The sequence below is a fragment of the Varanus komodoensis genome, unplaced genomic scaffold (assembly GCF_004798865.1).
Source record: "Varanus komodoensis strain SLA01 unplaced genomic scaffold, ASM479886v1 scaffold1, whole genome shotgun sequence".
NCBI lineage: Eukaryota > Metazoa > Chordata > Lepidosauria > Squamata > Varanidae > Varanus > Varanus komodoensis.
Window position 1 is genome coordinate 9,254,727 of NW_025335268.1, and position 16,040 is coordinate 9,270,766.

The following is a 16,040-nucleotide window of genomic DNA, read 5'->3' on the forward strand; positions in this document are numbered from 1 at the left end:
GGCCAAGATCATTCACATCACTATGTATGGGTGTGAAAGCTGGACAGTGAAGAAAGCTGACAGGAAAAAAAAGATGCATGTGAAACATTGTGCTAGAAGAAATGTTCAAAGGAATTGCAAAGGCTTAATCACACAATTCCTGTACAGGGGCCTGGATGGGAAGAATACAGGAAGATATAGTCCTCATGGTGGGAAGAACATTCCTTAGACTTGTGAAGTCCATTAATAGCGATAAGAAACCAAAATCACAGCAGTGAAAGTGCTGATTAATGGTGAAGCATTTATTAAAAAGCATTGTTAAGCTTAGGAAAATATATTAATATGAATAAAGCTGAAGTAAACCTCAGCAAAAAAGGGGGGAACTAGGAAGTAAGGTCCAATATCTTACCTCAGTGAGCTCCTCGCTACTACTCAATAGGAAAAGGTGAGTATAACTCTCTTCTGAAGGTTATTACTTCAAATTCTCTCTTAATATTTTTACGGTTCATATAACAGTGGCTTTTATATTATACTAGGTAATTCATTCATATGACAGCTTGCAATACAGATTAATCAGAGCTCTTGACAAATGAAATTAATTTTTGCAAAGTTAAAAGAGCAAATAAACTTCTCATGACATTTTCCCCCTTCGCTACTGACCTATTTTTGGAGCAAAATAATGTACTTATGCCTGAAGAGAATGTATTTCAGCCTGAGGAATGGAAAACTGCCATGAGTCAAAATTTATTCACAGAAAAGCACAAGGCATTTAAAGTTGTCATCTATGCACAAGAAGGTAAAAAGTTTGCAAAATGTAGGTATGATATTGAAGGATTTACAATAACTTGAAAATTAACTTTCCCTGTGTTCTTAATCCTGTCATCTTTCAGGCTGGCATGAACCTTAGTTGATACTTACTGGGGCAGCAAATGCATTTCTTACATCATTTTAATTGAGGATGTGAAGGAATTAATTACCCTGGAACAGCACATGCACACACAATACAAATTTCTTTGAAGGCTGTAATTACCAATTCAATTACTACTTTATGATTAACTTCAAAATGCACTTTTATCGTTGCTGCTTGTCAGAATGTAATGGCTTGGTGATGAGTTCATTCAAGAAGACCACATAAGCAAAGGTATCTTTCATGAAAACACTACAAATGGTTCCAACATTTACTTGCTATGATGCTGTAAAGAGGAATCTCGGTTCATGGTAGAACATTCAGAAGACTCCTTTATTATGCACACACTGAACCTCTCAACAAAAATCATCATCCTGGATTTTAAAACTGGCTGAACAAACTGACCTGAATACATGCACTGCCAAGTAGTAGTCAGACAAAGCCACATTCTTAGGCCATGTCTGTATTTTAGATCAACTCGTTTCAACTTGATGCTCATTTGCTCCTTCCAATATTCTAACGGTACCCTACTTACGGTCTCTGTCAGGTTCTGCTCACAGAGTTACTGCCATTAATTAAAAAAAAAAAAACCCTTTTGATGTATTACATAGGCTAGGATCACTTCAAAAAATAACACAATTAATGACCAATACATTATCTCATCACGGAGAGATACTAGCACAGAATTTCACACTAGATGACATAGAATAAAAAAGACATAATGGTATCTATATTTCTCCTTCCCTTTGGATCAGGGAATGGATGGTCATTTCAGCATCTGATTGGTGAAATTTCATACAAACAGAAGAGCCACAGTGGATCATATTACAGGTCCACCAAGTTCAGCATTCTGTTCACATAGTGGCCAATCAGCTTCCCATGGGAAACTTACAAGCAAGGCACTAGAGCAACCCCCCACCCATGCTCCCCAGTAACTGGTGCATGTAGGTATATTGCTACTGACATTGCAGGCAGCATATAGCTAGTAATCAACAGCCCCATCCTTCATGAATTTGTCTAATCCCCTTTCATGCCATTCAAATTAGTGGCCACAACTACATTTTGTGGCAGCAAATTCCAGAGTTTAAATATGTGCTAAGTCAAGAAGTACATTGTCATGAATTTCCTACCAGTCAGCTTCATGGAATGACCCCAGGTTCTAGCATTATTAGAGACTGAGAAAAATGTCCCCCTATCTAATCTCTCCACATTATGAATAATTTTGTATGCCTCTATAGGTCTTCCCTCCTCACTTGCCTTTTTACCTAAACTAAAATATCCCAGATGGTATAAACATTCCTTTAAGGTGAGTTGCTTCAGCTCCTTTATCATTTTAGCTCCCTTTTATTACATTTATTCCAACTGTATGATATCCATTTTAGGTGTGGTGAATATAGACAGCATTCAAAGTTTGGTGCCCCTCAGATTTGTATATAGGGAACATGATACTGGCAGTTTTATTTTCAATTCCTTTCCTAGTTATGCCTGACATGGAATTTGCCTTTTTTCACAATTCCTGGACAATGACATTTTAATCAAGCTGACCCAGCACACCCCCAAAATCTCTTTCTCTGTTAGTTACTGTTAGCTCGGATAACATTAGCCTGTATCTGAGGTTGTGAATTTTTGACCTAACATGTATCACTTTACACTTGCTTCCACTGAACCACATTTGCTATTTTCATTTCCCCAATTTGATGAGAACCTTCTAGAAATCCTCGCAGTTCCCTTTTTTTAAAAACCACCTTAAATAATTTGGATTGCCACTATGAATTTGTCAAAAGCCTTTTGGAAGGCCAAATAAACAATGTCTACCAAAATACCACTGTCCACAGAACTCTAAAATGTTAGTGAGACAGGATTTACTTTTGCAGAAACCATCTGATTCTTTTTTGACAGGGCTTCTTCTCAATGCATATCAGTTTTACCTTGACTCATTCTTTCAATGGTATTTCTTCAGAACGGATTTTAAACTAACTGACCTATAATTATCCAGATTGGATAATTATAGGCCAGTTACAAAACTGGAGTTACAGTCACCATTCTTCAGTTCTCTTGAACAAAGAATGATCTTAGGGACATGTCACAAATTTGTTACCAGATCAGCAAGTTCATATTTGAGTTGTTCAAGAACTCTGTGATGGATACTAACTGAACCCAGTGTTTTATTAACTGTTAATAAGATTGAAAAGGTCATCTTTAGTCACTACTATTTGCCTCAGTTCCACACACACCCTTCCTGAAAACAGCAGCTCAGGCACAGGTATCTTTTCTGTATCCTTGTCAGTGTAGAGGAATGAAAAGACCTTATTCAGCTTCTCCATGATAACCTTATCCTCCTCTGGTCCTTCTTTAACTCCATTGTCATCTGCTGGTAAAATAGTTTCCTTAGCTGGCTTCCTGTGTGCAAAAGTTTAACAATTCTTCATTGTTCATTCTGATGTTATTAGTAACATGTGCCTCAAGGTAATTTTTGAATCTCTTATTGTTTGCATGGACAAGCTCATACTCCCTTTTGTTTTCCTCATGTGGGCAAAACTTCCATTTTCTGAAGGACTAATACCTTCCTTGACACTTCACATCAAACAGGCTAGTGACTTCTTGGACCTGGTGCCACCTTTCATATCTTATGGTCTCTATTCTAGCTGATCTCCTGTTATTACAGTTTAGAGCATGGGTCCTCAAACTACAGCCCGGGGGCCGGATCCGGTCTGCCATGCCCATTTCGACCCGCTGCGCATGCGCCCCCACACATGCCCGCCGCTGCCCACCTTGCCCTTTGCACAGGAGGCAGTGAGAAAATTATCTCCAAACGAGCAAACTGCTGCCTCGTGCGCCCACCTCACGGCGCGTGCTCGCCCCTGCCTCCCCTCCCCTCTCCTTGCCGCGTGCGCCTGCCAGCGCCTTGCTGCGCGCCCAGCCCCCACTTCAGCGCGCATGAACACACGCGCCACCCCCGCTCTCTCACCGGCCCACGCGCACCACTTTTCCGGCCTGTGCCCAGCACCAGCACCTTTCAAGTGGCCCCCTGGTCAAAAAGTTTGAGGACCCCTGATTTAGAGTAACCTCCCATATTTTGAAGGAATTTAATCTCTTGATTGTCTAACTAATTTTTTTTATCTGTTTCCTCATTTTAAAGAAGCTTCCTCGTTTGGAGTAAAATGTGACTGCCTTGGACTTCCCTGACAATTTTCCATTTCAATTAGGGATGTGCAAGGAGTCTGTCTTTCTCTCCCTGGATTCTGGTCCTCTTTACCATGGCCCTGAGTCCAAGTTCCTGGTGAGTGTGTCCACTGTTCACAGGGTGTTCACCAAGAATCCAGTACAAAGAGCACCCTTTTTCCATGTCCTGCAGCCACTCTGTGAGCGGTTGCACTTGACAGGGGAGGTTGCAAGTTGTGCAACCAGGGGTACGCAAGCATTTGTGAACTTCTTCTCATCTTGGCTTGCTTTTCAGGGCCAGGCTGAGCATGGCAAGAAGCCCACAGATGCTAGAGTAATGGATTCCAAAAACATTAATCCCAGCCATAACTTCAATATATATTATATATTGCTGCTCTAGCATATCTGTGATCAATAGAGATCACAGCATGACCATTCTGTGCCAACTGAGGTCCCTATAATCTGTTCGTTATAATCAGTAATCATTATTACTATGGTGCTAAGAACAACAGAAGTCCACCAAAAACCCTGATCTACCATTTAATGTATCTTTATAAAAGAGATGAATAGAAAGCAATTCCAAGCTAAAATATGGAATAGGTAAAAAGTGATTAGTAGTCAGAATGACTAATCAGTGGATTCCAGCAGAGGAGCTCCCTATTTGTTAGTTTCTTTGCAAGCCTTGAAATAAAAATCGAATGCTGACTGAATATTATACATTTAAAGATGCACATTTACTTCTTTTTACAGAGTAAGGGAGAAAAGTATAAATCTTTCTCTACCAGCCACTTTTATACTTTGAATGATCCCTGGCTATTTTTGGATGTAAATATGCACCTGAGACTTCATGGGGAACATCACTGGAAGGATGTTATTTTGAGCAGAAAACTGTTACGCTTCCCCTTATCTCTTCAACACCACAGTGTATATCATTGCTTTACATCCATTTTTATTTTTAAATCTAAGCTTTGTTATTCACATATAATGTACAGCTTGCCCCAAGACCAACTTTGGTTGGTGTTTTCTTGCATCAGAATGCAGATTTCACAGCAGAACATAGAAGCAGTTTAATACACCATAATCCTGGCATCTTCATTACATGTTATCAAATCACAATAAACAGTGTCCTCACTTCTTAAGAGTATGCAACAATTTTTCTTCTCACTTACAACAGTTTATTTTAAAAGAGCTTTTTTGGGAGGAACTTCTTGAAAGTAATTGAGAGAGAGCCAGACAGTTGATCAAAGATGATCACAGAACCTGTTCCATTGGGATTGTCCCCTTCTCACATGCTACCATTAGCCACCAACTGACCCTGTTCAAAGGATTCCAGGAGAAAGAGGGAGACCATCACAAAAATATTGCTTCACGCTCCAGCCAGATGGTCCATCCCTTCCCCAACAGGGTTTTCCACCCTCAGCTGTTCTGTGGGATGGATCTTTATGAGTTGGTTTAAAGTGGTTGATTTAGAGTGGCTTGTATTAGTGTGTTTTTGACTTACCCGCAAGCTGCCAAGAAAGAATTTTACCTGAAAAGCAGGATATAAAGAATTGAAAATGAACAAATAACATTTCTTTATCTAAGTTATTTTGAGTTAAAAAGAAGAAAAAATGTCTCATTACCATCTCTTAAACGTTCTACTATAAATGTGAAGCCTGTAGTTCTTGGGTGCAAGACATATTCATATTTGTGAAGTCCATTCTTTTCAGCAAATTTATTACTGCGGGCTTTGGTGTCGTCTATGAAGATAAAAGGCACAAAAAACACTGATTAAAATCAATGTAGTGGCTAAGCTTTAGAAGAGTTTAGCATCACAGAGCACATCATTGTAGCAAGGGATCAAGGAGATTATAAGAGCATGCTTTCCTTTAGATTAATAATGCCATGAAATAATACTTGTTTTGATTCCTTACATAAACATGTAAAATCTTTAGTCCCCAATCTCATTCTTATTGTACAGATTATAATTGGCAAAGATGTAGTGTGTGAGCTCCACAGCTTTGGACCAAAGCTAGTCCCAATGATTTTGTGAGTTGTGCTAGTAACACTACCTGAGGAAAATCCAAGGTCCTTTGCAGAATGACGTATCAGGAACTTTATGTAAATATTCTATTTATATATAGAACATTATTCCAGCAATTTGTTGAAGGCAAGCAGACAGAGGAAAATAGTGAACAGAGATCTAGCAGTTCTTGGTGAACTGCTGCTATTACCCCAAGGCACAGTCATTTAGACACAGAAGCAAATTACAGTGCAACTGCTCAATGAACATCAGATTGGGCTAAGACACTAGAACAAACAAGGTAAGAAAAATTCTACAGGTACTATATTTGGACAATATCTAGGTTATGGATGGGAAGCATTTAGAATATTTAGCAAACCTGACATACAGAGGCAATAGTTATAAGGAGGAACAGTGGAAGCCAGATGCAATATTTTGAAACCTGATATCTGCAGCAGGTCTTCACCTTTTTAATTTGTAAAGTGTTATTGCTGTAACTCTCACCACTCCCCTCCCAAATAAATCTCCAAACAAAATTCAGTACCCCTTGGACATTTCATATTGTCCTATCCTTTCCAGGGAATGTTTCTTACATACATACATCAGGTTCAGCCTAATCCCTTTGGACTGTTTTTTGGGCTTCCTGAGATGAAATGGACTTTCTTCTATTATCACCAAAACCAAAGCTGGATCCTTCAGTAGTCTTCCTTCAGAATTTTCTTTGGAAAGGGAGGAACTGTGTCACCACAATTAGCATCCTCCCTACAGGGGAAGGGGCATAACTAACAAGTCCACCTTCTCATAGGGTGAGTTTTCTACAAATCATTGTGCATTTGGGGAGGGCAAGGATGGAACTCTGAGATAACTATTCCAGTGTTACCAGGCTTCAATATGGGGGGGGGGGGAGGCTTAAACTGTTTTTCAGTCACAAAAACTCTCTAGTCCACACACCTATTCTTCTAAAACTTCCCAGGTTCCTCTCTTCAATACATCTCTATGATGAGTGGTATTTTCATACAAACTTTCCCAAAAACCACAGAAGGAGGGCAACAGGAGCAAATCACTTTGCCCCCACTCCAATCTGAGGATTTCTCTTTGCACAAAAACTATTATACCTAACCTTTTGAAATTCTGTAGCTTTCTTATTTAGGATGACAAGACAATCTCTGCTCTGTCTTTCATTTTGAGGAAAACAAACAGGGATACTGTATTTTCCTCCTTTTCCTCTGTGTGTGTGTTTGAGTGTGCATGTTTATTTCAAAATCTTGAACTGCATCCATTCATTTGAAATGTAGCAGGCCTCATACAATCAGGAGGGGCAGCTACCAATACAGATTTCATCCAAATTCTACTAGGAAATTAAAACATTACAAGCAGTTGACTTTCTTAAAAAGTTGACTTTCTAAAAAAGGTAGCACAAAACCCACAACAATGATTTTTCTTCAATTTAGCAGGTGTAAGCTCATGCCTATAATTTATGTGGTACAGCAATCTTAACACTACTGAGGCAAATCAGTCTGAGCAGGATAGGTCTGTCTTTTGAATCACTAAATTGAAGTCAGAGTCAAATCTCATAGTCTTTTAATCTCTGCATTAAAAATAGCCATGTTTAGATAACCTGAAAAGGTAACAAGCAATGATAAAGCATGAAATATTAACAAGTGGGAGAATAAGAACAGTTTTTTAAAACAAAAAACTTTTTTTTACTGTAAACATTTCAAACTGGATTCATGCTGCATAAAAAAACAGAAGTAGTGTTAGGAAACAACATAAATTCTTGACATTACTAGGGAAAATCATAACAGAATTTGATCATCTTTATCATAAGGATGTGTACTTTCCCTTCTATTTCATCAGTTTTGAAGAAACAAATTTCAGCATTTCAATTTATTTCTGAATGCAAGTCCAGCTGTCATATGCAGGAGGCAACACTTAAATTTGGTTAATTATTTATTCTACTTGTGAATGAGCATGTAGAAGTAGAAGAGCCACTTGTTACCTTCTGTTACACAGCATTGCTTTGCCTGGCAACACACTCTAAGAATAATTGAACTTCGTGGCTCTCACATATAAGATGGGGGCAAAAATAGTCTTCAACTACCTAGCAACCTGGCCAGCAGAATTCTGGTACCATTGTACATCTTGATAAATTCTAAGGTATCAGAGGCCCTGCTGGGTAGATAAACTGTTGCTCTGCTAAAATCAGAAATGCGGAGAAACACTGCAGGTGAAAAAGTGATTCCTAGACTGCCATCTCAACCTTAATATAAACTGGAATACACTTATCTTTCATTTTCAAGCTTTATTCACTCCATATCCATTATCACCACCACCCCAATCAACTAGGAACTTTTCATGCTTTCAACTCAGTGCCGATATTCATTCTATCAGTTAGCAATGCCATTACTCCAGCCTTCTTCTCCATCAACACCTTTCACTGTTATATTCTTCAGCCTTCCCTTGTCCGTCTGTCCAGAACTCTACTTGCATATGAATAGTTGTTCAGATCATGCAGAAGGCCTTCCAAAAATTCCTAGACTAGCCTTCCCATTGTCTATCATATCTGTTTTCTTCATATGCTGATCCCTGATATATCACTGGATAGTATCTAGTGCTGTCACTGCATTTTCACTCATTTTGTTGCACAAGTGGGAACCACAGGTCTCACAACATGCACTTCTGGAAACAAGCGGAAATGCTCATTTCTGGTTGGTTTTGACTGCTACCTCCTGTTGTGCTAAAGTCTGTGAGCACAGTTAGGTATGGCCCTGTCTATAGCTTTTGTGCCTCCAATCATATCACCCTGCTTCTGTTATAATTGTCTCTTCTCCCTTCCGTACCTTCAGAGTCCGGAATGCAGCGGAAGTAATTTTTGCTATTATCCTTGCTGGGCCAAATGTGAGCCCCACAATATTAAATTTTCTATATAACACCATATATATGTTCAGTGCCCCGTCTAAAACTGGAATGTATAGTAGTTCATAGAGCTTTTTATGGAAAAAAATAACATTTTTATTCTTACCTAAAATTTAAGATCTAATGTTCTAGTGTCCGGACTGTGACTGAAACGGTTTAGAACTTAATGTACTACTTCAAATATATTCCAGAGCATACTTTCAAACCACTTGCTTATACAAACCACAAGGAACCGAAACTATGACCAAATTTGCTATAAAAGCCACTTCCCATGGGCAAATGTCATCCCAAGAATGGCTTATTTGGTGCAGAAAATATTTCTAAAAATTAAATGTTCTTTGTAGCCAATTCATCTTTTTAAAATTTGATTTACTGAAACAAAAAATAACTTGAAAAAGAAAACAGAAGTCTCATCCACTGTGGCTTCCAAGGAGCTTTTAAAGATAAAATGTTATTCATATAATAAAATGTTTATTAAGACTTGCAATGTATGACTGAGAGAACTTACTTTTAACATTGTACAATTTTTAAAACCCTGCTACATTTTTTTCTACAATAAGATTGTAGGGGGCACAAATCATTTAAGGTACCTGTGAGATCAGTTCCTTCAGGAAAGATGAGAAGCTGCAGTGGCTCACGAATGTCACAGAAGTAATCCAGCATTTTTTCAAAATGATTTTTGTCTTCTTCCCATTTCCTCTGAATGAAAATGAAGGCAGCAACTTGCATGGCCCAGCCTAAAACAAGTTTAATGAATCTTTTAAACATAGTACTGGAACTGTTTTGCTTCTTATCCTTATGTATTTCTTATTCAGTAATTTACACTAAAAATGACTATGATGTATAACTAAGACTATGAGAAATTTTTCAAACCACATGCCAAAAAGTAGAGAACATCTGAGCAATTTAAAATTAAATGTGTGGCACAACATGTCTTGTGTCATGTCTTTTTGCACCATCCCTCTGCTGCTCTCAACTTTCCACCATTTTCCAGCCCCTCAGAAGCCAGAACATCAGCTGTTCAGAACTTATAAAACTATACAGATTAAGTTTCCAAATAATTGATATTCAGTTTTTTAAACATATATCTGCATATTTGAATCATTAAATCAAGATCCTAATTGAAACTCAAGTAATTAGGTCAACTAATTTCCACTTGCAAAATCAACTTCCCATTGGTGCAAAATTTACACTGCAGAGTGACCTTGGATGACCTTACGTTCCAGTGGGCAGGGATGTAAGGATGCAATAAATGCTGTAACTTCTCTAGCTCCAGCTCCACCCTGCAGAAGCCCCTTTTAGAGGAAAACTTCCATAAAGGAAGGGGGAGAGGCAAAAATTGTCTTTGATGCTCCTTATGCCCTGCTAGGAACACCCAGCACTAGGTATGTGAAAGTCGAACAACAACATAAAACAGGGTTCTACCTTTATTATTTATTTATTTAATATACCAGGGTGTAGAGCAGGGTCTTCTCCAATGTAGCACCCAATTTGGGAAATTCCTTGCTCTGGTATATGAGATTGGCCCCTGTATTACATAGCATCTGTAGATGAGTTATATTTATTTGAAATGGCATTTATTGATTATATATCAGCCAGTTTTATTTACAGTGCTACTGTTTTGAATGTATGGTGGACGTCAGATGACTGTTTGTTACTATGGAAAGGCATCAAAGACATTTTATAAAGAGATAAACCCTAACACTGCAACCCAAGGCAGTTCAGGTCACTTCTTCAACAATACAACATTTCGAGAGAATAGACACAATGGGTGAATCCTAATGTCACAACCTCTTTTTAATGTAGGGTGATCTAAAACAACTAAAACTTGGAGGTGTAAAACAACTACTGTTTCTTTAAACAATGTTTTGGCAATGCTCAGCAGTTGCCTCTTTTGAGGAGAAGAACATAATATGGATACTTTGCAAAGAAAACTAATGCCAATGTTCTACTTAACTATCTACCCATTTCTTGGGAGTTAACATAGACAGATTTTCTGTACCCCTTTGACAGTAAAAAGACTGCTGTTAGAACACTGGAAGGATGAAAAGTCACTTCTGATAATTCAATAGATTGAGGATTTGGCAACACTTTCAATATATAAACAGGCAGTATTTAGCTGCCACATATGAATGAATAAATGCATAATTATTTAATCTACCTTTACTGAAACTTTCATATACATTTTAATTAATAGCAGTAGCTCTCTTCCATATTTAAGTAGAAACATACATTCATATGCTTCTATTCAAATTGATCCATTCAAATTCCATGTAAGAAACTATCATATTATTTCTTATTTTTCTTTTTATGTTTTCTTATAATTGCTTTTATTGTGTAGAAACTCACAATTATTATTATTAACAATAATAATAGTAAAAACACAGAAAAGCCATGCTGAATCAGAGCAGAGGTCCACCAGTCCAGCATGCCATACACATGGTGGCAACCAACTGCTCACAGGATCATGCAAGCAGGATGTGTGCAAGATCTTTGGCTGCCCAAGCTCCTCATCAAATGGTATATGCAGGCATGCCACCTCTGCTGAAGGAGACAGCACATAGCCAGTAAAGCTAGTAGGCATAGTAATTCTAGTTCTACTTCCATGAACTCATCCAATTCTTTGTAAACCTAGATTTGTGGCCATCACTATTTCCCATGGCAGTGCATTTCATAATTTAACTATATGTTGTGTGAAGAAGTACTTTCTCTTGTCTGTCTCCCTCTCCATTTTCTTCATTCTGTGCATAATTTAAACACTTCTATATGTTTCCCCTTATTTTTTTTCTAAGCTGAACATTTCCAGTTTTTGCAGCTATTCCTCATAAAAAAGATGAGTAGACATCTATTTGTACAATGGGATTTGACCCTCTCTCTTTCTCTCTGCAGGCCCCAACACTCCTAGATGCTCTAGAGGGTCACCCAACACTCTGAAGATTTTGAGGATGTATTAATAGCTGTAGAGACTATTACACTAATTGGAAAGAATGCAACATTTCCTCTCATTAAAAATTCTTCATGCTTATTGCCTAAAGAAGGTTTTTGACAAAAAACAGCAGTTTATTTTCAACAAATATATACTACCTATCCAATGTAGTACTCTTGGCGGTTTACAAAATGTAAAATCATAAAATACCCTTAATCAAATAGTTTAAAACCGCTATGAAAGAACATATTAAGTACATAGCATAAACCCAGCAATAAAATAACCAGAGCAGAAAATTAAACACCCTGTTAAATTAAACAACCTCTTTAAATTTACAAAAAGTGCAACCCATTACTTCTCTTTTCCTTCTCTAATTCAGGTTAAATGCTAAATGACTTATTGTTCTTATGTGTGACACACGCACACGGGCTAAATACATAAGAAAATTTAGGCATGAAGTACCGAAACTATCGTATTATACACGAGTTTGATCTTGAAAGGCAAGGTGTGACACAGCATGGCATGTCGGGCATCTCGATCCTTCCCCATTTCTACTCCCCCTCAGTAGACACTGATATCTTTCACTGTCAGTCAAGTCTCTGTATCATGCCATCCAGCAGTTGTTCAGATTCAAATTTTTCAATCCACTTTAATTTTTAGAAAGCGATTTTGTCTCTATAGCCACAGTCTGCAACAAAATGGCATGCAGAAAATGGTGCATGGTTTGTGGTTTCCTGTGGTGGCCTCACTGCCGATTGGATTAGGCACTAGTGTTTAAAAAGCAGACTATCATATCAGAAGTGAGGACTCCTAAAAACCAAACCTCTGTTAAATGTGCACAAATTATTTCTTTGAAACGTACCATGCAATCAATGTTAGCCTTGATGTTCATCTCACTACTTGAACAATGCAACCTTCAGTCAATCAACTGGCCAAAGAGGTTTGACCTCCATTCATATACAAAGTGATTCTCAGTTTAAAAATTGTGTTTAAAACACACACACAACTTTGTTTATTTTTCAGAACTCAGCATTGAGATTCTGGCCTGCTAACATTAAGACACTGGCATCTGACAAGTCTCTAACATGTATAGAATTTGCTAACCATACTCTGTAACATTGGTCTTCAATTTAGTTGTTGACAACTTACTTGATAACATATTTCATCTCTATCCTTTTCCACAGTTTGAACTATTACTCATATTCTGCATATTTATTTATTTAAAACTTTTATATGCCGTCACCACATGCCTCGGTGTCTCGGGACGGCTTACAAACCATCTATAACTTTCTACATGTAATTTTTCTACAACTACATGTAATTCTAGATTAAAAGTTCTACCAGTTTGGGAGAATTCTAATGCATATTCCTACAGCTGCAATTACCAAACCTCGGCTGTACTTAGGCTATCAACAATAGACAGGATCCAAAGAGGATAAGTGTCAGAATTCTACAAATTTTGGGTGGTCCTTACTATTTCATCAAGATCCTGCCACTCTTGAGGGTGTGGGGTCCTGTCTCTTAACAACATACTGAGCTTTGAAAATATTTACAATCAAGAATCCCTCATCAATGCCTCCTGCATACCAACCAGACAGGACTCCTCTGATATGTCAAGGGACGTCACACACCCATGGCAAATGGCCTGGCAGTGATCTGACTGTCCCACCGGCAGAGCTGAGGCAGGAGGAAGTGAGAGAAATTGAGAACAACGTAGCATACTTTCATTTCCATAGTGATGGAGGTACTTTGGTTTCAGCAAATAAACTTGGAAGAATTGCATGTGTGATCAAGGGTCATTAATCTTTTGTCACTTTGAAAAACACTACCATCACTATTCAGCGTATGAAGCTCCTATTTGCATCAGAGGGAAAGACATGACTTATACAGATTATCATACAGAAACATTTGGTTTATTCATACATAACAACAACCCAAAGTTTAAGTTGTCATTGAATTGTAAATTATCATTGAAGCATGGTCTGTCATTATGTGTGAACACTGCACTAGGGTTTAACTATGGCTTAACAACAAACAATCCATTACAAACTAAATGTAGGATTTTCACATACTGATAACCAATGATTCAACAAAAATAAATGATTCAAAAATAGTCCATACTCAAGCAGACTCTGGATTATTATTACATGTAAACCAGGTCACTGCAGTATCCTTGGTCTACAAACAAGGCTACCAATCCTATAATGTGATGATAAATAATATGATACCTGGGGGTATCCACATTAGCCTGCAAAGTACCCTATTGATACCTTTGTGTTACTGAATTTTGAAATTGTTTTTCTGAGTGTCTGGGAATTTTTTAAACTGAGGGGCTGGCCTCCACTCATTTGCTATCATTATTTCCTAGAAACAATGAATTAGCTATCTCACTGCAGCTTTTCATTCCTCTCCAAACCTGCTGTGAGGGATTAGGGAGGGGGACTGATAGCATGCTGCAAGATACATATAACACTGAATTTAGCCTATTCTGAGAAAACAAAGATGGTGTGGCAACTGGACATTGATGCTTCACTTTGCAGCTCTCCCGCCTACCTAAAATGATTATAAAGAGGAAGGGACAGAGGCTGTTGCCACTTCCTGGAAACTAGGAAAGCTGAGAGAGAGCATCAGATCAACTGGGGAAAGATGGGAAGATCAGCATAGAGCTGATGTGAAAAGATACACTGGGGTGATGAAATGGAGAGGCTGGAGCTAGGGAAAGAAGATTGCAGAGAACAATCAGAGAGACGCCTGCAGGGCAACCTAGATAGGGTGTTTTGTAAGTATGTGCACATGAGAACATGGGGGTGGAGGTAAACCTGGAAGAGAGAAACACATGCTGGTTGTATGGAGTGAGGTATGGGCTTGTTTAGAATGATCCTAAACAAGATGGAACTTCAGGTTCAAAAGTTTATATTTTAAGCCCTAATCCCCTCTCTGCAACATGTTCAGGATTTTGCTTCAACAGTTTACCCACAAATGTTGAGTCCCTGTGAGTCGTCAATTCAGTTCGAAGGTCAAGGCTTGTTTGTGTGTCCAGTGTTTAAATCAGGCAGGGGTGTCCAAAAAAATGTCCAGGAAGCAAGCCAAAAGTCTAGGTATCTGATTTATCTTAACGAAGCCAAAGACGCCGGTAACAATTCAAGCTCTGGCTGATCTAATTTATAGCCAGCTGTAAATCAGTGCAGCTGGCTAATTAGGTCAGCTTGTTGTTTTATGAGAGGCTCCACACTCAGACTGCTGTTTGAACTTCTGCTGAATCCATGACAACTCTTCCTTTCTATAGCGTGAATTCCTTCGCCGACTCCAGGTCCTGCCCTTGAGGAATTTCATGGACTGCCCAAGAGGGGCCTGGCTGTTCCTCTACTAGAAGGCAGTCAGCTATAGCCTCAACCCCTGCTGTGGTGGGGCCTGCTGTGGTGGCTCTCTTCTCCTGAAGATTCCTCCTCCTGGTAGGGCATGACACTAGGGCATCAAATTAGTGTGAGTTTGACTCCACATTATCTTCTATTCAAATCCTTAGATAAGTTACTGGTCTTTTAGCCTCTTAACCTTTTTACAAAGAGGTATTTTGTTATTGATCACAACAGAGCAGTTATGTCATAAATGGACACCATTTTCTGATAGTCCCCATGACAAAATTCCAGGTGCACTACCAACCCAGAAAGACAGGAAACTGCTGCCATAAGATGATTGTGCAGCTGATGAAGATGACTGTAATAACCAAAGCTCATGCCATAAAAAAACAACACTGTGTACATAAATGTTGCCCCATTTTAAAAGCTTTAGTTTAAAAAAAGATGTAAATTCATCTGGCTGTAGTAATCACATATTGCCAAAATTAAAAACACTACTGTATCATGGTAAATTTCTACCTTAAAGTGGGAGTTCCCCATGTGGTCCTAGTTGGAAGATGCACTGGTGCCCCCAAAGGACTCTCCAACCTCCAGGCACCCTCCTCCTCCATATATGTGGATGGATTTGTAGGAAATGCACACAACTTTCTAACAATTATAAACGTGCTTCAACAAGAGGACAAATATCCAAATCAGTATCCATTTGATATTGAGGTCTACATGTCACCAACCCTTATACTGAAAAAATATAAAGTCTTCAATCTACTACATTATAGGAAGTGACTGTCAAGT

The 16,040-nt window shown here is 38.4% G+C and overlaps 1 protein-coding gene across 6 annotated transcripts in view; it reads right to left on the minus strand.

Annotated features, from left to right (window-relative positions):
- The window catches only part of LCLAT1 (lysocardiolipin acyltransferase 1), a 103,573-nt gene that overhangs the window by 44,817 nt on the left and 42,716 nt on the right, over positions 1 to 16,040 (minus strand). For 5 of the 6 annotated variants that reach the window (XM_044437850.1, XM_044437761.1, XM_044438023.1 and 2 more), the window contains 3 exons: positions 9,557 to 9,703; positions 5,671 to 5,787; positions 5,550 to 5,576 (listed from right to left, as the gene is read on the minus strand). In XM_044437850.1, coding sequence (XP_044293785.1) covers positions 5,550 to 5,576; positions 5,671 to 5,787; positions 9,557 to 9,703 — 291 coding nt within the window. The remainder of the gene's footprint in view (positions 1 to 5,549; positions 5,577 to 5,670; positions 5,788 to 9,556; positions 9,704 to 16,040) is intronic. The other variant, XM_044437931.1, reaches the window with a different exon arrangement.